The 24,069-nt window shown below is 43.0% G+C and overlaps 1 protein-coding gene across 1 annotated transcript in view; it reads left to right on the top strand.

Annotated features, from left to right (window-relative positions):
* LOC311148665 (uncharacterized protein) overlaps positions 1-24,069 on the top strand; it is a gene marked incomplete at its 5' end in the record, with an annotated part of 169,361 nt that overhangs the window by 22,311 nt on the left and 122,981 nt on the right. The window contains 5 exons of the mRNA XM_084185648.1: positions 854-907; positions 1,860-1,913; positions 13,835-13,879; positions 19,032-19,085; positions 20,793-20,837. Of these exons, the coding sequence (XP_084041774.1) occupies positions 854-907; positions 1,860-1,913; positions 13,835-13,879; positions 19,032-19,085; positions 20,793-20,837 (252 nt within the window). The remainder of the gene's footprint in view (positions 1-853; positions 908-1,859; positions 1,914-13,834; positions 13,880-19,031; positions 19,086-20,792; positions 20,838-24,069) is intronic.

Genomic DNA, 24,069 nt, shown 5'->3' with positions numbered 1-24,069 from the left:
CCCCGGAGAGAAATACCTGTTGAGAGCAGGTAATCAGTAGTGATGAACAGGTACTGTAGTATAGGCCTCTGAGGTGTCACCTGTACTCAGGCAGAGCATTCCATGACCAGACAGGACGACCCAGAGTCTAAACATACACTTCTGTTAACAGAGTAAATAAAACACTAGCTTTAAATTTGTCTCAGGTCCCGAAAATGTAATGTTTAGGTGTACTGAAGTAAGAGTACTCAATGGCTTGGGAAATGTTTTGACTTTCACTGAGGGGAGGATATAGAATAAACTTGAATTACTATGACATGTTATGGTTAAAAAGGGAAAAGTAGGTGTCTACAATGCAGTCATCCTTTTGTAGCATTTTGTCCCTTTGTTAGTGTGTATACGTTTCCACTGTCTGTATCTCCTCAGCTCTGGGGTGGCTTTGTAACTCAACCCACATCTATTCAGAATGCCAGGTATGGGCTGAAAGAGAAGCTTAGGACCCGTCCCCATCAATCACAGTTGTCAATCTCCAGTCATTGGCTGAGACTTGAGAGACGCTTTGCAGAAAGCCATGACAACCTTAAGTCACAGATGAACAGCACAGATCACTCAGTCATAAAGGAGATAAGAGGTGGTGTCTGTAAATCATACTCACATCACCCTACACATCACCCCTCACTGAGGAGTTACGTTTGTTCGGAAGTCTTACCCTGTGTGAAGGAGCCTATCACTTTGTCGTTATTGGAAAAGACGGTACTGTTGAATCGGGTGGCGAACTTCGCCACAGTAAAGAGTAGCAGAGATTATTTTTGATCGTGGAGGGTTCTGGCCACTATAAATAAGTTCTGACCCTGACTCTCTGTGTCACTGTCAGGGCTCCAAGGGCGATCCAGGACTGTCCCCAGGTCAGGCCCCGCCAGGAGACAAGGTAAAGAATGATCTGACCTAGACTGGTCTGGCCAGCAGGCAGACAGACAGCATGGCTCTCTCTCTCTCTCTCTCTCTCTCTCTCTCTCTCTCTCTCTCTCTCTCTCTCTCTCTCTCTCTTCTCTCTCTCTCTCTCTCTCTCTCTCTCTCTCTCTCTCTCTCTCTCTCTCTCTCTCTCTCTCTCTCTCCTCTCAACATCTAACTGTCTCTCAATCCCTCGCTACTGGTGCTCTGTCTGCGTTTCATCTCCTGCTCTAACTCTCAATCCCTCGCCTCTCCTTATTCTCCCCTTTAAAAGTGAATACTTCCCTCAACCACTCTGGCCCCATATCTTCCAGCGTCACTTTAGCAACATCCATTCCCTTTTACATTTACTCCACAGCTACACGTTTAGAGGTTTCCTAACACTTCTTTCTGACCGGTACTTCCTCCTCTCCTCTCCCCTCCTCTCTCTCTCTCACTCTCTCAGTTCATGCCAACTTCCTTGTATCGTTCTCTTCATCTCTAATCATATCCTGTACTACTCCGATATCTACTCTCTCTGTAAAGCTTTGGCACAGTTGCTACCTATTATCAGGTGGTCCTCTGTAGCTCAGCTGGTAGAGCATGGCGCTTGTAACGCCAAGGTAGTGGGTTCGATCCCCGGGACCACCCATACACAAAAAAAAAAAATGTATGCACGCATGACTGTAAGTCGCTTTGGATAAAAGTGTCTGCTAAATGGCATATTATTATTATTATCAGTCAGTGCTATTTCTGTTGGCCTGTGCTCTAACAATTGCCAGCTGCAGCGTCTTGTTTCATCTCATTTAGTCTGCCTTCTTATCCTTATCTGATATTTCTTAAAAGTTACAGTTGATTTGCTTGGCAAGTGTTCTTTTATAAAAATGGACTTGTTAATAACTTATTTGATATAGTCTAATGATATTATGGTTTTCTCCATTGGTTTCCAGGGCGACAGAGGTCCACAAGGTCTTCTAGGTCCTGACGGGTTTGCAGGTCCAACGGTAAGAGTTTAATGGTTATAACATAGCGGCTTTTTTAACCTCTGGCTGTGACATTAGCATATTATCTAAAGCAACTGTCATGCCATTGGCTCTTTGAAGACATGAATGATGAGAACTGGTCCTGATTCAATTAGAATATCAGAGTGTCAGTTTATGAGTTCACTGTATGAGCTTCTGTTCTGAACCGGAGCTATTTCTGCTCACTTAAACACATGATGTTCCCACTGTATAAGCTTCATAAGTGTTACCCACACCTTAAGCAGAGGCCTCCAGTGGTCCCTGGCTGTGGTCAGGAATCAGGATAATGTTACACATTCACAGAGAGGGTCTGTCTCTCAGACAGGGGCCGGGGAGCTCCTAGTCCTAAACCACCTCAGCCCACCCTGCTCTCGCCCCGTTGGGCTGGAAACACACACACAGATAAACATGCACACACGCACGCACACATGCACACACACACCGCCGGGCCGCCTGAGGAGGTGGCGTCGCCCCGGGACCTGTCTGCGGCCGGGCTCCCGGACTCCTTGCTTGAATCTGAGAAGCACGGTCAAGGGTCATCTTAAAGAGTAAAGGCACTCTGAGGGAGGTTATGGCCCCCGATGACAGGCACACCATCCGCTGCCTCTTCAAATGAGAAAATGGCATAATGAGGAGAAGGACGAATTCATACATCAGCTCGCACAACTCTGCTCAGTTTAGCCTCAGAGATGAGAGTCCTTATATGTCTCCACTTGCTGGCTGTGGACTGCTACCTTTAGCCCCTAGCCCTCCTCTGTCTGTCCCTCAGACCTGGGTTCAAATACTATCATTTCAAATACATCAGCTGTGCTTGATTGAGCTTGCCTGTTGCATGGAACCAATAGAAAACTCCAGGCAGGCTAAAGCAAATGCTCAATGTATTTGAAAGATTTCAAATAGCATTTGTACCCAGGTCTGATCTCCATATACAGTTGAAGTCGGAAGTTTACATACACCTTAGCCAAATACATTTAAACTCAGTTTTTCACAATTCCTGACATTTAATCCTAGTAAAAATTCCCTGTATTACGTCAGTTAGGATCACCACTTTATTTTAAGAATGTGAAATGTCAGAATAATAGCAGAGAGAAGGATTTCTTTCAGCTTTTATTTCTTTCATCACATTCCCAGTGGGTCAGAAGTTTACATACACTAAATTAGTATTTGGTAGCATTGCCTTTAAATTGTTTAACTTGGGTCAAACGTTTCGGGTAGCCTTCCACAAGCTTCCCACAATCAATTGGGAGAATTTGGGCCAATTCCTCCTGACAGACCTGGTGTAACTGAGTCAGGTTTGTAGGCATCCTTGCTCGCTTTTTCAGTTCTGCCCACACATTTTCTATAGGATTGAGGTCAGGGCTTTGTGATGGCCACTCCAATACCTTGACTTTGTTGTCCTTAAGCCATTTTGCCACAACTTTGGAAGTATGCTTGGGGTCATTGACCATTTGGAAGACCCATTTGCAACCAAGTTTTAACTTCCTGACTGATGTCTTGAGATGTTGCTTCAATATATCCACATAATTTTCCTTCCTCATGATGTCATCTATTTTGTGAAGTGCACCAGTCCCTCTTGCAGCAAAGCACCCCCACAGCATGATGCTGCCACCCTCGTGCTTCACGGTTGGGATGGTGTTCTTCAGCTTGCAAGACCCCCTTTTTCCTCCAAACATAACAATGGTCATTATGGCCAAACAGTTATATTTTTGTTTCATCAGACTAGAGGACATTTCTCCAAAAAGTACGATCTTTGTCCTCATGTGCAGTTGCAAACCGTAGTCTGGCTTTTTTATGGCGGTTTTGGAGCAGTAGCTTCTTCCTTGCTGAGCGGCCTTTCAGGTTATGTCGATATAGGACTCGTTTTACTATGGATATAGATACTTTTGTACCTGTTTCCTCCAGCATCTTCAGAAGGTCCTCTGCTGTTGTTCTGAGATTGATTTGCACTTTTCGCACCAAGGTACGTTCATCTCTAGGAGACAGAACGCGTCTCCTTCCTGAGCGGTATGATGGTTGCGTGGTCCCATGGTGTTTATACTTGCGTACTATTGTTTGTACAGATGAACGTGGTACCTTCAGGCATTTGGAAATTGCTCCCAAGGATGAAGCAGACTTGTGGAGGTCTACCATATTTTTTTCTGAGGTCTTGGCTGATTTCTTTAGATTTTCCCATGATGTCAAGCAAAGAGGCACTGAGTTTGAAGGTAGGCCTTGAAATACATCCACAGGTACACCTCCAATTGACTCAAATGATGTCAATTAGCCTATCAGAAGCTTCTAAAGCCATGACATCATTTTCTTGAATTTTCCAAGCTGTTTAAAGGCACAGTCAACTTAGTGTATGTACACTTCTGACCCACTGGAATTGTGATACAGTGAATTATATGTGAAATAATCTGTCTGTAAACAATTGTTGGAAAAATTACTTGTGTCATGCACAAAGTAGATGTCCTAACCGACTTGCCAAAACTATAGTTTGTTAACAAGAAATTTGTGGAGTGGTTGAAAAACAAGTTTTAATGACTCCAACCTAAGTGTATGTAAACTTTCGACTTCAACTGTATCAGTCTGAGGTTGGCCTTTACCTTTCCTCCCAGGAGGACACAGACCAATGTTTTCAGTAGCTGAACCTAATACCCAGGCCATCAACTATGCCCCGGGAAGGTATTTTCAGAGGAAATGACTTCGGCCTAAGCCCCTTACCCCCAGGTGGCCTTTTTATTGAGTGTGAAGGTTCCTGTGTCACAACCTAGGAAACGGTGGAGGAGTGGAGAGGAGCTACATGGAACGCAGGCCTTTAAAACAGGTTTCGCTCCACTGTCCCCCCAAAATATGAGTTAGCTAACCTACTTTTGGCCTTTAGTTTGGGAGAGGTAAACATCTGTTGTTGATATGGCCGTCAATTGGAAATGATAAAGCTGATGATCAAAACAACAGGGTTTTAAATTTACTAAAAGGATTTGTTGTTTGTGAAAAGCTCAGGATAAGCACTAGTTGACCTAAATGCAGGATCTGGCTGTAATACACAGACTGAGGATTATAAGCAAGCCATCTAGGCTTTCAAGGAAATATCTCATTTTTATTTAACCGTTTATACATTTTATATGAAAATATTACTTATGATTTCCCTCGTAATCCAGTTGTTTTCTGCCTTAGATGTTTCTCATCATGTTTTATAGTAAAGACGAGGAATACTCAAATTATGAAGCATCCAACGAGTTAATTTGTGTTTACGCTCATTGAATGTATCCTGGTTTGACTCTACCAGAGTTATCTGACCATTATAACACCTCTTTGGACTACAGTATCATCAATGAATACTGACCAAGCACAGTCACTTGATTATACATTCAACTGACCTACATTTAGACACAGTTTAGCATCAACTGTTAATTTATTTGACATCTGAAAGTTATCTGACCAGTACAAGACCTTTCTTTTTTATTATTATTATTTTTTTTCCCATGGGGGTAGATCAGCTTAATATTGCAGATAGATTGTAACTTCTATCAATGTAATTGTCTGCATCACTTCCAATCCCCCGTGTTTTTATATATATACTCCCCTTTATTACTGTCACGCCCTGGCTCTGGGGACTATTATATGTTGAGCCAGGGTGTTAGTTTATATGTGTAGTGTCTATGTTTTGTTTTCTATGTGTTCTTTTCTAGATCGTGTGTTTCTGTGTTGGCCGGGGTGGTTCCCAATCAGAGGCAGCTGTGTCTTGTTGTCTCTGATTGGGAACCATACTTAGGCAGCCTGTTGTGCACTTGTCATTTGTGGGATCTTGTTCCGTGTAGGTTTGTGTTTTATGACCGAGGACTTCACGTATCGTTTATTGTTTTGGTTCGTTGTGTGTACACTAATAAAAGATGTACGCATATCACGCTGCGCCTTGGTCCACTTATTACGACGATCGTGACAGAAGATCCCACCTCGACTGGATCAAGCAGCGTGACGAGGAGAGAGGATGGACCTGGGAGGAGAAGAGTGAGAGTCTGGCGAGAGCCATGGAGGCCATGTTCACGGGGGAGAGACAAGCCCAAAAAAAATTTAGGGGGGGGGCTCACACCGTGGACGGCGAGGCAGCGGGAGGCCGCGATAGAGCGGTTCGGCAGGTTTGCAGAGGAGGCCGCCAGGTTACGGGGGCCACTGGTCACGAGGGAGAAGGAGAGTGTAGAGGCACGGCGAGAGGTACTGGGGTGTGTTACCAGTCCGGTCCGGCCCGTTCCTGATCCCCGCACAAGGCCAGTGGTGTGTGTTTCCAGTAAGGTCCGGCCTGTTCCTGTCCCTCGCACCAAGCCTGTGGTGCGCGTCGCCAGCCCAGTCCGGCCTGTTCCTGCTCCCCGCACCAAGCCTGTGGTGCGCGTCGCCAGCCCGGTCCGGCCTGTTCCTGCTCCCCGCACCAAGCCAGTGGTGCGCGTCGCCAGCCCGGTCCGGCCCGTTCCTGCTCCCCGCACCAAGCCAGTGGTGCGCGTCGCCAGCCCGGTCCGGCCCGTTCCTGCTCCCCGCACCAAGCCAGTGGTGCGCGTCGCCAGCCCGGTCCGGCCCGTTCCTGCTCCCCGCACCAAGCCAGTGGTGCGCGTCGTCAGCCCGGTCCGGCCCGTTCCTGCTCCCCGCACCAAGCCAGTGGTGCGCGTCGTCAGCCCGGTCCGGCCCGTTCCTGCTCCCCGCACCAAGCCAGTGGTGCGCGTCGTCAGCCCGGTCCGGCCCATTCCTGCTCCCCGCACCAAGCCTGTGGTGCGCGTCGTCAGTCCGGCACAGCCCGTGCCTGTTTCACCGGTGCCTGGTTAGGTACCGGTCAGCTGCTCCACACCGGAGCCTAAGCAATCCGCCCCACCGATGTCCAGTCCAGCTCCAGCCAGCGGGACCAGACCAGGGGCGCTACGGGGGGGGGTAGTTAGAGGGTGGTGGTCACACCCGGAGCCGGATCCGCCTCCGAGGCGGAATGCCCACCCGGCCCCTCCCCTGTTGGGTTTAGTTGGCGCGGTCGCAGTCCGCGCCTTTGGGGGGTACTGTCACGCCCTGGCTCTGGGGACTCTTATATGTTGAGCCAGGGTGTTAGTTTATATGTGTAGTGTCTATGTTTTGTTTTCTATGTGTTCTTTTCTAGATCGTGTGTTTCTGTGTTGGCCGGGGTGGTTCCCAATCAGAGGCAGCTGTGTCTTGTTGTCTCTGATTGGGAACCATACTTAGGCAGCCTGTTGTGCACTTGTCATTTGTGGGATCTTGTTCCGTGTAGGTTTGTGTTTTATGACCGAGGACTTCACGTATCGTTTATTGTTTTGGTTCGTTGTGTGTACACTAATAAAAGATGTATGCATATCACGCTGCGCCTTGGTCCACTTATTACGAAGATCGTGATAATTACTTTTCAACCCCGCCATTCTTTCCCTACTTGGGGTAAATTAGTGAACAACAATGCCCAGGCCTCTACTTCCAGCCTATACTTACTATCTACACCTTATGGACACAGTCAATTTTACAATAATTCTATTTTTATTTTTTATTTTTTGCTCCTGAACTTCTTCTACTCTCAACCTCTCCGATCATTTTCATGATGTCTATCCGGTTTGCTTCTATATGCCATATCTTTCTAACTGTGCTCTTTCCCAAAAGCTCCCAACATACAACCTATATACTTATTATGGGCACAGTATGCTTACATTATTAGTTATCTTGTTATTATTTGTTGTTATTTGTTATTAGTCCCATCCTTCAACTCCATTCAATACCTCCCATCTATCTCTTAACACCATCCATATAGGATTTCTATTTGCCATATATATTTCAACCGTACTGTGATGTTTTACAAAAGTTCTGAACCTTTCTATTCTCATTGCTTCTACAGATTGTGAATTAAAAATAAACATTTTTGCTAAAGGTATTATTATATTATTGATCGATTGACTATGACTTTTCAGATCACCCAGTAATGCTATCTGCAAGGTTAGCTCCAGGTAAATATTGCAATCCTTTAGCCATTCCTGGACCTGTGTCCAAAAACAAGCTACAAATGGACAGAACCAAAACAAATAATCTAATGATTCTGTCTCTTCACAGCAAAATCTGCAGAGCTGGGAGGATTGTATCCCCCATATAAATAACATTCTATTGGTAGCATGAATTTTATATAATAATTTAAATTGAAAGATTCTAATTTTTGAATCTGGTGTCATTTTGCGTGTCAGTTCATAAACACTATGCGATGGGATCGGTACGTCAAAAATCTCTTCCCAACTATTTTGCAATCTATATGGGACGGCTGTCAATCCTTTGGTCCTTAAGTGAAACTGATATACTTTTTTATAAATCTCAGTTTTCCTTACAAGACCTTTCTTGACACTATCAAGTAGGGTTGAATGGCGAGAACCAGGATTACCGAGATTTACAAAGATTTACTGCCCACAACCACTCCCTTTCCCTGGGATAAATAACTGCGAGAAACCTGCAAATTATAACAAATTATAAAATATTAATATCAACAGCATGACGTGAAATGGAACTGTTAAATTATATGCAATGTCTAAATCTGGCTTTTTTACGGCCTTCTCTCTGCTCTCTGCATGATCAATCATCAACGCTCATGTTGGGGACAGACAGCCCATCTCAGTTTGGAGTGCAGTTCACAATGCATGTAGACCTATCATCTCCTCATGGTAACTTTTTTTCTTGTGACAGGTAGGCCTACATTTGTTGTAGCATAGCCTATGCTACATTAATATAAGGACTGAATGCGCATCTAATTTACCCATCGCCATCTGTCTTTCGGGTGTCACCCAATTTTTTAATGTAAAGATTGTTATTTTTTATTGCAGCTGCAGAGTTTTAAAACAGCCTATCACTCCAATATCGTTGCTTTAAATCAGAGCATGCGCGAGCAGTCAAATTGCATCCAAAATAGATATCATAGCCTACCTCTTTCAGGTAATAAATTCAATGCAGTATTAGCCTTATGTTTAGCTAATGAATGATGGGTTATGCATAATAAGCTTCTAATTTATAGCCTCTGTTTCTTGCGCAATATGCATGCACATGTGCTCAGCTGGCCTCTCTCCTTAAAAAACACTCCATAGCTCTTCGAGACCCATGCAGGAAAATCTAAACTAGAATAGCTTGCTGAACATTTTTTTTTTTGCATTTCTTATATCAATAGACTATTCGACGATGGACACAAGCTCTTGTTTACTGCGATTGCGGTAGGCAATAGCAGTTATTTATTCAGACCCATAACCATTCAATCAACGTGAAGAGAAGTGAAAGCCATCTGCATTTAATTGTAGTCCTATATTATTCCAGCATGTTATTAGAACTATTGAATGAAGCAACAATAGAGATAGAAAGAGGAGGCAGGCAAAATAACATTAGGGGAAATATTATGAAAGGTATATATGCATCGGCCTACTAATTATACAAATAGGCCCTATTATATTTCAAAATTAAAATCAAATTCGCTAGCCTATACTTGTAACTTTGTAGGCCGCAGGTGCTGCACCAGAATCGCATGTTCTCTCAGCATTATCATGTTTTGAACAAGGTGCATAATTCCAGTCCATATAATACAGTATAATACAATACGGTACAGTAATACAGTTCACACTCAAAAATATTAGCCTACTGGAGCTTGTTTCATTTATTTACCCTAGAGAGCATATATATATCTAGCTACATCTATGGGCTTTTATGTTTGTCGGTCGTGTGTAATGTGCAGTAGCCTATAAGCCTATATCATATATGTATTGGATAACGACACAATCATTTGTGATTTTTTTGGGCTTGTGCTCATAAAATGTATTTAATGCAGGGCTCATAAAATGTATTTAGTGTATGGCTCATCAGGCTCATGCTTGGATTTCTGATCAAAGGTCTAATCAAATCCAGACATAGGCCTATTTATATGCTTTAAATGCTTTTGAATGACACTTCCAGTTTTGGCAGGAAATACCGGGTTACCCGGGAGAAAAGTGATTTGTTATCGGAATGGAATATTTGTAAAATACCGGGAAAATATTCAACCCTACTATCAAGGATTACTGACTAAGCATATTCACTTAATTATACAGTACATTCGACTGGCCTCACTTTAGAGTGAGGTCAGTATAGCATTAACTGTTATTTCATTGGACATCTGTTTTCTAGCTAGTAATGGTAAAGTTGTGAAATGTTTGTCCTTGAATGACTGTCTTTAATTATGAACAGTCAAAATCATATTTTTCATGATATTTGATGATATTTGAAGTAAACCAAATCAAAGTATGATGACCAAAGTATGAAAAATGACTGTTGCTTCTACATTGATAAAGTTTGATCATATAGTTACTGGTCCCCTCCCCCATGTCAAACACTTGGGTTCATTATTAAGCGGACAAGGTGACCTTAACTCTCATTTTAATTGGTCTTGGAACCAACATTGGAGAAGGCATGTTTGCAGAGGGGTGTGGTTTATATAGCTAGATAGCTACTCTAGTGCCAAAATTTGACTGTAGGGTGTCAGCAAATATAATTAAAAGTTTACCCTATTAATCTATGGCTAAGATACTGTATGTTTCCCCTTTCATCTGTGTCTGGTGTTAGCTAGTTACTGTCTACCTAGGTCTTCAGCCAGCATAGAACAAAACGGGGGGAGTGGTCGTTGAAAACTCAGCTGTCAAGTCAACACATCTGTCAGTGCTGCTGTGCGTCACAAGAGACATCATTGACACAATTTCAATATTCAAGTTGCTTTGTGTTAGTGATGCAGAAACAAATCTTCCTGAAGCATTGATGCTTTCCAGCCAATTGTGTTGAAAATAGGTTAATTACCTGAGGCATTGATCAACACAGTGTACGCTAGTGGCACCTGCTGGTCAAAAGAATTTAGAGCAGCCAAATTATTATAGATGACGTCCCACACGCTGTAGCGCGGGCACGGAGTAACCTTTTTGTCTTCTACCAAACCAATACCAAACCAATCAGGTGTTTTTTCAACAAAACGAAGCATCAGACATTATTGATCACGTGCTTCTGATAAAGTGATACAGGCATCGGCACACTGCTTCGAAGTAAACCGCTTAGTGATTTTGACGCATGCCTCGGAGCTCCGGTATCAAACGTAATGTCAATACTTTGTGTATCACCAAATTTGCTTGAGATGAGTTTACTGCAATACTACTCACTGCATCCATGTTGCTTGACATAGGTGTTTCAAAGAGCTGTCATTCAAGGCGAGCTCTTTCGGAAAGTATTCAGACCCCTTGACTTTTTCCAAATTTTGTTACGTTACAGCTTCATTTTTCAATGGATTAAATTAATGTTTTTCCTCATCAATCTACACACAATACTCCAAATGACGAAGCAAAAACAGATTTTTATAATTTTTTGCAAAGGTAAAAAACAGAAATACCTTATTTACATAAGTATTCAGACCCTTTGCTATGAGAATCAAAATTGTAAATTCAATTGATTGGACATTATTTGGAAAGGTACACACCTGTCTATATAAGATCCCACAGTTGACAGTGCATATCAGAGCAAAAACCAAGCCATGAGACCAAAGGAATTGTCCGTAGAGCTCCGAGAAAGGATTGTGTCGAGACAGAGATCTGGGGAAGGGTACCAAAAAATGTCTGCAGCATTTAAGGTCCCCAAGAACACAGTGGCTTCCATCATTCTTAAATGGAAGAAGTTTGGAACCACTAAGACTCTTCCTAGAGCTGGCCACCCGGCCAAACTGAGCAATCGGGGGAGAAGGGCCTTGGTCAGGGAGGTGACCAAGAACCCGATGGTCACTGACAGAGCTCCAGAGTTCCTCTGTGGAGATGGGAGAACCTTCCAGAAGGACAGCCATCTCTACAGAACTCCACAAATCATGCCTTTATGGTGGAGTGGCCAGACGGAAGCCCCTACTCAGTAAAAGGCACATGAAAGCCTGCTTGGAGTTTGCCAAAAGGCACCTAAAGGACTCAGACCATGAGAAACAAGATTCTCTGGTCTGATGAAACCAAGATTGAACTCCTTGGCCTGAATGCCAAGCGTCACGTCTGGAGAAACCTGACACCATCTCTACGGTGAAGCATGGTGGTGGCAGCATCATGCTGTGGGGATGTTTTTCAGTGGCAGGGACTGGGAGACTAGTCAGGATCGAGGGAAAGATTAACAATCCTTGATGAAATCCTGCTCCAGAGCGCTCAGGGCCTCAGACTGGGGTGAAGGTTCACCTTCCAACAGGACAACAACCCTAAGCACACAGCCAACACAACCCAGGAGTGGCTTCGGGCACTGGTGGAAAAAGTACCCAATTGTCATACTTGAGTAAAAGTACAGATACCTTAATAGAAAATGTCTCAAGTAAATGTGAAAGTCACCCAGTAAAATTCTACTTGAGTAAAAGTCTAAAAGTATTTGGTTTTAAATATACTTAAGTATCAAAAGTAAATGTAATTGCTAAAATATACTTAAGTATCAAAAGTAAAAGTAATAGTAGAAATCATTTCAAATTTCTTATATTAAGGAAACCAGATGGCACCATTTTCTTGTTTTTTAGATTTACGGATAGCCAGGGGCATGCTCCAACACTCACACTGTTTAGTGAGTCCTCCAGATCAGAGGCAGTAGGGATGACCAGGGATGTTCTCTTGATAAGTGTGTGAATTAGACAATTTTCCTGTCCTGCTAAATGTAACGAGTACTTTTGAGTGTCAGGGAAAATGTATGGAGTAAAAAGTACACTATTTTCTTTATAAATGTAATGAAGTAAAAGTAAAAGTTGTCAAAAATATAAATAGTAAAGTAAAGTACAGATACCCACAAAAACTGCTTTCAAGTATTTTTACTTAAGTACTTTACACCACTGGCTTCGGGACAAGTCTCTGAATACTTACGTAAAAAACAACAACATTTAATCCATTTTAGAATAAGGCTGTAACGTAACAAAATGTGGAAAAAGTCAAGGGGTCTGAATACTTTCCGAATGGACTGTATCTCCATTCTTATGTATTTTATTTTATTCCACTTGTGTTACTATTTTATTTGTATTATTACATTTTAAACTCTGCATCGTTGGGAAGAGCTCGTAAGCAAGCATTTCACAGTAAAGTCTACACCAGTTGTATTCGCCGCATGTGACGAATACAATTTGATTTTATTTGACTGCTGGGTGCTGGGAAGGAGGAAGGAAGCTCTGGAATGATCCAGAATCCTTAGACAACCCTGGGCGTCCTGTCCTCAGTCGTCCTGTCTCTTTATGATTGTATGGCTGAAATGCACACAGACTGACCTTTGGCTACCTGGCTATGTATTCTGCCTCCTACAGACAAGATCACCACAGGCATACAATCACTGGTGATAAAATGAGAAGTAATTCATGAAATATTCCGAAGCGAGAGGAGAAGATCACTCCATAAAAATGTCAAAATGGTCGAAACCATTAGATTTTGAGATAGGGGTTTAATTTGTAAACAATACATATTTATACATTACTAGCTCAAACACTTAATCTGCAAGTTAATTAGTGGGTGATGGTAATTTCAGAACCAAAAAAACATATGCTATTTTTCCCCCCAGTCTCTCTTATGGCTCAGCTCAGTTGCCTACACACACACACACACACACACACACAGAAGTCAGCTCAGACAGATCCAGCTCAGAGAGGCACAGCTCATGAGCTCCATCAGCAACAGGTTTTAATTTAGAATGGAATAATGAATGTGTTTATGCAACAAATGTTAGTGCATCGAATCATATCGCATCGAACCGATTTACATCGATTCGTTCTGTAATCCAACCGAATCGTTTCAAACTAAAACAGATTGTTCCTATATCGTATCGGAGCCCCTGTGTCTAGATACGTATCGCATTTGACATTCTCCTCTCAGCCCTCTGTGTCTCTGGTCCTCATTTAAAAAGTTTTCTTTCTCTACCTGCAGGGTCCTAAGGGCTATCCAGGGCCACCAGGGCAGCCAGGAGAACAGGTGAGTCGTTAGCGTTCATTGGGTCAAACTTGTCCCTTTTAGTTTTAGGAAAAGGCGAGGTCACTGATCTCATTATGGAGCATTTTGGGGCTAGAACATGACACACACACACACACACAGAGAGAGAGAAAGAGACAGGCAGCTGTAGCCTGTAAGTCATTTGGTACTCTTCAGCTGTCTCTGTGTTGTCAGCCATTCCTTTCATCCCTCTCACTTCCCTTCCTTCTCCGTGAAGGAGAACATTCCTCACATGCTCAAGAAGCTAACAATTAACATGTTTCCCCTTTCCACACAAAACGTCCTAAAACGGAGTGTACTCACGCAGCACACTTATAAATAAGGTGTTGCGATGACTTCAGCACCAGGTGCCACTCTGTGCCCCGAGGTGATTGGTCAGGGTTCAGGCTGGAACTGGAAGGGGAGGAGCCAGAGAGAGAAGGAGAAGAGAGTGTGTGTGTTCTGCTACAGTCTGGCTGTGCTCACTGTCTTACTAGGTCTCTGCCCACTGTGTTACAGTCCCAGATACAGCAGCCTGGAAGCACAGAGGGGAGGGGGATGGGTGTGGAGGGTGGTACACATAGTCAGTAGACATGGTGGGTGGAGGGTGGAGTGGCGGGAGCAGTGGAGTGGTGGGTGAGGGCGAACAGTGCCTGTTTTATTCCTGAGTTGGCAGCATTGGCGAGGGTCAATGTTTCTCTTCTTTCATCCCTCTCTTTTCTCTCTCTCTCTTGCTCTCTCTTTCTCTCTCTCTCGCTATCTCTCTCTCTTTCTCCCCCACCCCCCTGCAGGGCATACCAGGACTTCCAGGAGTGACTGGGGCTGCAGGTTACCCTGGCAGGCAGGTGCAGTGAATACGCTCCAGATTCCTCCATCCATCCTCTTGGCTTGACTACATTACACAGATTTCCACATCACTACCTGTGTACTATCATATTGCTGTACTCAGAAATGCATATTATGTTCACCTGTCTCTCCCCAAACTACAGTAGTGAAACACTCCTCAGTCTCTTTAGTGAAAGAACTGTCAACTAGTGACCTTTTTGCTTGAAATGTTTATTAAAATAGCTAATACTCGACTCCTTATCATTTTGATTTCACCTATATATTGAATAACAATTATTTTGACGAAAGGTGTTGTGTACGTATGTAGACGATGAATGTTTGAACTAAAAGTTTGAGCTCAACAACGATAACAATGAAGTATAATGTAGCTGAGAGTATGACTAGCATGTTTCCTCATTCCCTTTGTACTTCTAAAACAATTAGTCTGTGCAATCAAATGTTTAATTCCCTATCTGTCTAAAACGTACAATTTGAAGTGTTTTATGTGTGGAAGTATATTACCCACCTGTGTAACAGACAGTCTCTCTCTACACTGTATTGTGTGACAATGCCATCTCCTCATGCTGCTCTTTGTTGCAGGGTTTGGCTGGGCCAGAAGGGAACCCAGGTCCTAAAGGTGTACGCGTGAGTACAGCTCCCTACTCCCCTCCCCTCTACTTCACTCGGCTCTGTTAGAGGGAATACTTCATTTCCTGAAGGGATTAGACAGTGTCAGGCATTCAGCCTGTCTGCTCCACCGGGAACGGCTGATCTGTTAGAGGGCCTGTGTTGTGTTAACAAGGTGCTGGCTCCCACTGCAGCAGATTCCTCTGGGAGCAGGTCTGGGATCTGTTTTCGCTCAGTAGAGCTTCTGCTCTGTTGCGAGAGCAGCTCATTCCTTTCCTCAGGAAGCACGGGCATGCTCTCAGAGGGAGGGAAAAGAGCATAGATAGAAAGGTGGGAGGAGGGTATGAAGAGGTGGAGAAATAGAAAGTAAAGAAAATGCTTAATGTGTAAGGAGAGTCCCTCAGTTTGTCGTTTTTGAGAGAGAGAGAGAGAGAGAGAGAGAGAGAGAGAGAGAGAGAGAGAGAGAGAGAGAGAAGAGGAGATGAAAGAGAAAGAATGGAAAGGAAATATGGAGCGAGGGAGAGAAGGAGATCAGAGAGAGAGGGGGAGAGATATTTAGTCATCTCGCATCCATGTGGTATTATGTTTAACTGAAGGAACATGTGATTCTAGTTAGGAAGAAACCAAAACATAGCAGATAAGCCGCCAGTCCGCCACTATTTCAGACTGCTGTCTGCTCTTATTATAGACGTCTCCTGTCCTCACACTGGACTAGACTCTGCCTCTTCAGGTGTCCACTCCACTCCCTTTTAGCTAGTCAGGATAAAAGCTAAAGCTTGCCTTTCATATTTCCCTCTCATTTTAGTGGTGATTTGTGAGGTAATGGTGATTAGGCGTTATTTGCTATCCCCAGATGAGTAGACTGAATGAAATGTGGACATGCCTGATCTCCTCTCTCTGAGGTGGTCAGCAGATCGTAGCCTGTCAGCAAAGAGGGATGAGTAATTATGAATGTAAATGTTTGAAAGATGCACCGCTTGTTACTTTTTTTACTCAGCATGGAAAAATGGCCGCTTTAAACTTTTCTTCTCTGGGGTGGTCAGCAGCTCTTAGCCTGTCAGCTAAGAAAGTTTTTTCCATAGATGTAACTTTTCTAGTGAGCAGCTTGGATACATGACAAGTTGTCCTGCTTCCCTAGCCATGAAACACTTCTATTTCACGGACGGAACTGCTTCAGCTGAATGAGACCAGGGTCAAGAACGATAGAATGAGAGAAAGGAGAGGCGGAAAGAGGTCGATCTCTCCCTCTCACATCTGTCCATGATGCCAGACAATGTATCATTAGGCTGATAGCTTGGCTTCAGTTTAAAGTTTTGTGCTTACATATTGCATGTGGGCATGCCAGCACTAGAGTCGGGGTATGTCATCATCACTGATCTCTGATCTGGCTACAATCAAGACAGCTACATACATTTACTTACCTGACATGCAGGATCCCCATAACTCAATGAGTTCAGAGACCCTATCGGTTTGATGGGCTTAAGATAAACCTATTCAGGGATTCGACAGTCTGCAGGATGTCACAGTGGTTTATCTGTATGTACGATACCATCAGATAGATATGATGATTTATCTCTATGCATATACTGTACTGTAGGTCCAACAGCATGCCAGTTCAACTTCCACTGTCTGAGGGTGACTGATGAATCTTCAGTTCAGTAATGCCCCCCTGTCCTATCCATCAATAGACAAAGTAAAGATATGTTGTACTGTGCAATCTGTCCAAATTATGTCTTCCTTAGATGTTGATGATGATTATAAGACTTTATTAAGGGGTCGTACACGCTCATGACACGTCTTACTTTGCATTATACCTCCAGGCAAAGTGTTACAAACGGGTTCACCTGTAATGTATGTGTGCTTTGGTTTCAGGGTTTCATTGGGCCTCCTGGTATAGCTGGTCCACCCGGGCTGGAAGGGGAGAGAGTAAGTATCACCTTGAATTATGCAGTATGAGCACATAATGAAGTGTCTGTCAGGTAGGATACATTGTCCTCTTTGTTTGCGTCAGGTGTAGGATATAACCAAGACTACTCGCTAACTCCTATCAGTTTTACTACTCTTGAACCTTCCATGTAGACAGGGACAGTACGAGGGTCGTCAATATCAGAAAACTCTGATCTAACCAAAGGCAATTCATGTTGCATTTCATCTATTTTGGAGCTATTAAGCAACAGGAAAATATGTGGTTAGCCCTGTTAATTGTATGGTTTTATTTATAGATCCAAATGTTTGCTGATACTAACAAAGCAGCTACCATGATCTCTCTTCAGGGAGTTCTTATTAGGACAATAAAATGTCTAATAACTCAATTTTCCACAATAAAATGCCTTATTGTATCAGTGGAAAATATGCTCCTTCATTATTAATAGAAATGATAAGTCCCCTGGAGCGTAGTGCAGTGTTTTATAATCCCCTAATAACTCAGCTTGCTCTCTTAGTCTGGCAGTAATGTCCAGTAAAGAACCTGTATGATTAATTCTGTGAGGGAGGTCTTGACTATGATTTTGTCATAGATTAATTACACAGCAAACGGCAGTCACTTTTCCTAATCTTCGAGTTTCCTTGTGTTTTTTCCAGGGTATTCTCGGTCCTGTTGGGAAGACCGGTCCCAAAGGAAAACAGGTACAGATTACACAACACCACACGGCTTTGAAACCAGGGATATTCCTGGAGAGGGGAAAAAGAGAATGGTCCGCATACATAATCCGTCAGTAACTGTGGTCCAATTTGTGGAAAACGTAATGTGCTATCAAGAGGGTGGAATGGGGAGAGGAGAAAAGAGAGGAGAGGGGGAGGAGGAGAGGAGAGGAAATGAAAGGGGCGGTGGAATAGGAGAGGGGAGATGAGAAGAGAGGATAAGATGAGGAGAGTGTAGAATTTAGAGGAGAGAGGGGGAGAGGAGATGAGAAGGTGGGAAAAATAGCGGTCAGAAAGAAGTGTTACACAACCCATAATGGTGTACATCTGGTACTCCCACAGAAGTAATAATTTACATTCAACACAGGAAGCCCTAAGCTTGCCTTCATCTATATTCTGTGAGTGTTCACTGCTAATGTGCAAATGCACTCAACATATTTAGTGCCAAAAGTAAAAAATCACACACAGCCAAAAATAGATTACTCGTGAGATAAAAACAACCTCTGGACAGGATGCCAACAACAGGAGGATATGCATACCCTGGCATTCCACTTGGCATTTGAGTCTCTCTCAATGCCAGTCAGGGTGGCATAGGAAAACAGTGTCTCACATAGAGAGATAGAGTAACCAAAGGCATGACAAAGCAAAAAACTGTGTCAGTGAGCAAGGCATCTGACAGCTTCTCTGGGATGCCAAGTGGGCAGGTGGCCCAGACCAGGCCAGCGTCTGTTTGTGAGTGAGTGGAGATGGATTGTCAAAGCCTCCTTTTCTCTCTCTCTCTCTCTCTCTCTCTGGAACTGTAACACTGGGGATGGAACACTCAGAACGGGAATTTCTGGAACACAGAGGAGAGAGTGGAGAACATCAGCACACCACACAATATGCAAATAGGCAGGTGTAGGCAGGCAAGGAGGGCCAGCTCCTTTTGCACTGTTCCATCTGATAGGCCCACAATGAAGAGATTATACCCAGGAGCATCTGAATATCTAAAGGAGCCCCATAACTCCTAACTGAAATGCCAAAATTGTGTAAATGAACACTTTTGTTGTTCTTTTGTGTGCAGGGAGTTGTTGGAGATATTGGTGAAAGGGGTCCTCCTGGTCCTGATGGCAACGAGGTAAGATCTACGTCCCTCCTCCTCTTAAAGGGATAGCAATTAAGCCCCTTTTCTACTTACCCAGAGCCAGATGAACTATTGATACCATTTTTATGTCTCTGCGTACATTTGAAGGATGTTGAAGGTAGTTTCGCGAGCCATTGCTAACTAGCGTAGCGCAATACCTGGAAGTCTACAGGTACATCCCAGTCATTGAGCTAACGCTAGTTAGCAACTTCTTTCAAACTGCATGCAGAGACCTACCAATGGTATCCATGGGTTCATCTGACTCTGGGTAAATAGTTGCCAAAATCCCTTTAAATCAAATCAAATCAAATTTGTCACATGCGCCGAATACAACTGGTGTAGACTTTACCGTGAAAAGCTTGCTTACGAGTCTAAAAATAATAACATAATAAAATAAAATAGTAACACAAGAGGAATAAAATAAGATACACAAGTACCAGATCAATGTGCAGCGGTATGAGCTAATTGAGGTAGATATGTACGTGAAAGCAGGGTAAAGTGACTAGGCATCAGGATAGATAATAATAAGAGTAAAATAAAGAACAGAGTAGCAGCAAATGATGAGTGTAAAAGTGTGTGAGTGTGTTTGTGTATGTATGTGTGTTTGTGTCGTGTCAGTATGCGTGTGTGTGTGTTTGTGTATGTAGTGTTTGTGAATGTGTGTGGGTTTTGTGTGGGAGTGTCAATGTAGTGTGTGTGAGTGAGTGAGTGTGAATATGGTGTGTATATAGTCTAGTGAGTGTGCATAGGGTCAGTGCAAGATAGAGTCAGTGCAGATAGTTTGTGTACCGTTAATTGACTATTTGCAGTCTGGCTATTTAGCAGTCTTATGGCTTGGGGGTAGAAGCTGTCTCAGAGCCTATTGGTCCGAGAGCCGATACTCTGGTACCGTTTGCTTGTTGGCCTGTTACCTGTTGCCAAGTTTGTGTACACTATTCAGTCTCTAGCAAAAACTCACACTCCAAGAACAATGTTGTGAACCCCTGCCCTATGTCCTGTGCCCTGCTCTATGACTTTTGGGAGATTAGCTTTGCTGAGCTTGATTTGTGCCATGTACAGTATATAGACAGAGTAATTGTTCTCTTTTGGCCTCAGAAATGCCAGGGTTGACTCATTAGAGCCCCGTATGGTTTGATTAGAACACACTCTCTGTACTGTTTCTCTACATCTATAACTCTGGATGGATGAGCTCAGCCCAGGCCCAGCAGTCTGTAACGTTTTATAGCTCAATGTGTTGAGATGATGTGCAATCCATTACAATTGGCAGGGCTGTGTTGGGCAGAGTTCAATCAGAACAGCAGGTACATGGCATCTCTTTATTGAGCTGGCAAAGTATGCTGCCGATTAGCAAGTTTGATGTTTCTCCTCTTCTGGTTGTTCTGTGCCAGTTTTTTTTTATTTTATTGATTTAAAAAGCACTGTAAAAGCACTGTTTAATGTATGTAGACTGAGACGCAGCAAAGAAGAGAGTGTTGTTCATAGCACAACATGGTTTGTGTTATGATTAGCTGTATCTGGGTGTGCCAGACTGCATGATACTGTAATTTGGAGAAAAGCTTTGCTATCCTGTGTGTGGCCTGCGTGTGTTGTGGCCTGCGTGTGTGTGTATGTGTGTGCGTGCCTGGGTGCATGCGTGTGTTTATGTTCACATGTGTGTCCATTGCTACCCCGTACTCATGATGTTCCTGTGGTGACCTATAGGGCCCTGTTGGTGGGACTGGCATGGGTGGCTTCCCTGGTCTGAGGGTGAGTATTACACAACATTACACACCTGCCTTTCTAAGGAGTGTTTCCTAGCCACCGTGCCTGTACATCTGCATTGCTTCCTCTCTGGGGTTTTAGGCTCGGTTTCTGTATAAGCACTTTGTGACAACAGCTGTTATAAAAAGAGCTCTATAAATACATTTGATTCATGTCTTTATTCCTCTGTTGTATTCTGGTTAAGGTCTACCGTTTTTATCATTATGTCGTCGATGTTGATGTTTACTACAGGAGTATCTTCGCACTGACTTTGAATGTAGTGTGCATTCATTCATTTTATCATTCATTCATTCTGTTACGTTTGATTTCAATGCAGTTCGGGGAAGATGTTGGGATTTAGTAGGGTCTGATACTGTTGAGTCCTCTCTACAGTACTTCTCTCATACAGATGTAGTATATTTGAGTTTTAACTGAAGTTTTTTCTGAAGTTTGTCATTTCCACTTTGACATTTCAGACTTGATTTGCACAACGAAAACTGTATCAAACCCTACAAAAATGTCCATCCATTATAATCCACATAATAATTTACATTTCTTGTTGCTGCAAGATTATTTTCCTGCTGTAGAAAACTGGCTCAAATTAAGATCCTACATCTGTACAGTGTATTATATCCACATCAAGCTCAACTCCACATTTGTCTGTAGATTAGATTAGATGTTTTTGGATAATTGTTTTGTATACTGGAGGAGTACAATTTCTGATGAATGGGGAATCTGCTCTGATTTGAAATGGGAATCGCTAACTAGTGCCAGTCATTTCTTGGAGAGGCACCGTGCTAATACCCCAGCCAAGGTAATTTGTTTTGAACGGCAACAATATATTCCTCACCCTGCCTACTGTGAAACGCTTAGTGCTGCGCCGTGCTCTACAGGTCATGACTGCCCTGCCAAAGGTGGAGTACCAATATTTGATTCACTTTAAAGACTTGGTGGCCTGTCAAGCCCTGAGCTGAGGGAGGGAGAGAGAGAGAGAGAGTGAGAGAGAAGTAGAGAGAGAAAGAGGGAGAGAGAGCACAGAGACAAGCTTAAATGTGTTACAAAGCATCTATAACCGTATGTCATGCTTTATAAAGGGTTCATAAATGTGGCATAACTGTGTGACATAATCACCAATGTCAAATGTAACTATGAGACGTGAGACGTGACTATGAGACGTGGCTGTATCTAGGGGGATTTGTATGTAGCTGAGCCTGCTAGCTAGCTACATTTTGGCTAGCTAGCAATTGCTGGGAAGTCACCCGAAATTATATGAAATAATGATTGAGGTAGCTATAGTATGTAATCTAACTCAACACTTAACTACTACAAACTAAAAACAAATTTAAATTACAATAAATAAAGGTTAACTTACTTGTTTTTGCAGCACAAGTGGGCATTTGATTTGCGAACTCATCATATGATCAGCGTCTTATCAGCAACACTGAAAAGGTACATCCAGGACACGGAATTTCGAAAATTTTCAAAATAAAAGTGCCCCATGTAAATGTGTCAATAACTATTAATGATATATGAAAAATAATTGTCTAAACATTAACAATGATTCATATTTGTTCATATTTAAGTGGCATTTGCATTTAATGTTCCAAGGTCAAATAAATGCCCCCAATGCGAATCATTGTATATGGAAATACATATTGGCTTAGAGCAAGAACTATTCTGGGTGCCACAGTAAAAGTATTGTAGGGAATACTCAGTAGGGTCTGTAGAATGTAAATATGGTGTCATTTCATGGGGCTCTGAATAATACGGAGTTTTGCTGGCCTTTTAGTCCACCCATTCCATTGGCGGCCTAATCACATCACGTGCGCTTACTACAGAAAACCTGCTAACCAAACAACAGTACAGGGCATGCTCACTGAATTAAAGGGCAACTACACTCAAAAAAAAAAGTTTTTTAGATCTTCCCAGACCTCAAAAGTCATCATCTGATGTGGTTTAAGCATTGTTGTGAACATAGAAAATCAAATGTTGTTTTTCTATTCAATAAATTGTGAAAAACTGGGGTAAAGCAGAAAAAACTGGGGAAATCCGAAACCCAAAAAAATTAATAAATACAAAGATTTGGGGAGAAAAAAAACTTAAGTAGGCTAAAAAATAAAATAAAGGCCCTACCAACGTTTTGGGGTAAGTTGAGGTCAGGTCCAATATTGACTATGCACCCAAGAGGGAAAGAGGTTGTGCCATCCTGGAAATGTTTTAGTAAAATATAATATAATATATACAATTTAGCAGACGCTTTTATCCACAGTCATTCGTGAATACATTTTTACGTATGGGTGGTCCCGTGAATCGAACCCACTATCCTGCATTGCAATGCTCTACCAAGATGCATGACAGGGTTATAAATGCTTTGTGAAGCCTCAATTTAATATGATTTATAAGGGCTTTATTAAGCAGAGGTTTATGTCCTATTTGACGTAGTGGGTTATGTCACATTTATGAACCCTTTATAAAGCATGACATACAGTTATAGTGATTTGAAACACATTTATGTAGTGTTTATTAAGGCTTTATGAAGGCTTACAAAGCCTTTATAAGCTGCATGTCATTTAAAGCAGGAGAGAGAGAGAGAGAGAGAGAGAGAGAGAGAGAGAGAGAGAGAGAGAGATGAGTGAAATAAATCCATAGCAGCTTTTCTTAAACTCATAAATACTCCCATGCCATTTTAAGGCATCAAAACATGTCAAAGTGTCCACCCAGGCCATATGAACAGTATAGTGTTACACCGTAATTACCTACACCCATGACCTAGCCCCTACCCCATCCCTCATACCCCCATGACCTCCATAACCCATTCCTCTCCACGGGGCTGCTGAGGTGAAGTGAGGGTTGGTCCCTGACCCTGGCCTCCCCTGGAAAGCTGTGTTGGCCGGAGCATGGGAGGTTGGGAGGCTGGGAACCCTCTCTGACCATCAGTCAGATTTACAGGGTCACCAAGCGAGGCTCTCAGAGGGGCGCTGGATGCTCGCCGGATGGAATTTCCTCAACCGTTGCCCGACAGCCAGCCGTAACTCAACCACTATACCTTAACTCAACCGTAACTCAACTGCCACACCAAGACCCACGCAGAGTCTGACTTGTCTGAACTATTGTTACAAGATGGCCGCCAGGCAGCATGACCTACGACCCCCAGGAATCAGATCTGAATGGCTGGATGGTAAAGTCAATTGGATCAATTCCATTCATGTAGCTACATACTCACATATTTATAGAACAT

Source organism: Coregonus lavaretus (assembly GCF_964263955.1).
Source record: "Coregonus lavaretus genome assembly, chromosome: 21".
NCBI classification, from domain to species: Eukaryota; Metazoa; Chordata; class Actinopteri; order Salmoniformes; family Salmonidae; genus Coregonus; species Coregonus lavaretus.
The sequence above is the reverse complement of the archived record's forward strand: the minus strand, read 5'-3'. Positions and strand labels throughout refer to the sequence as shown.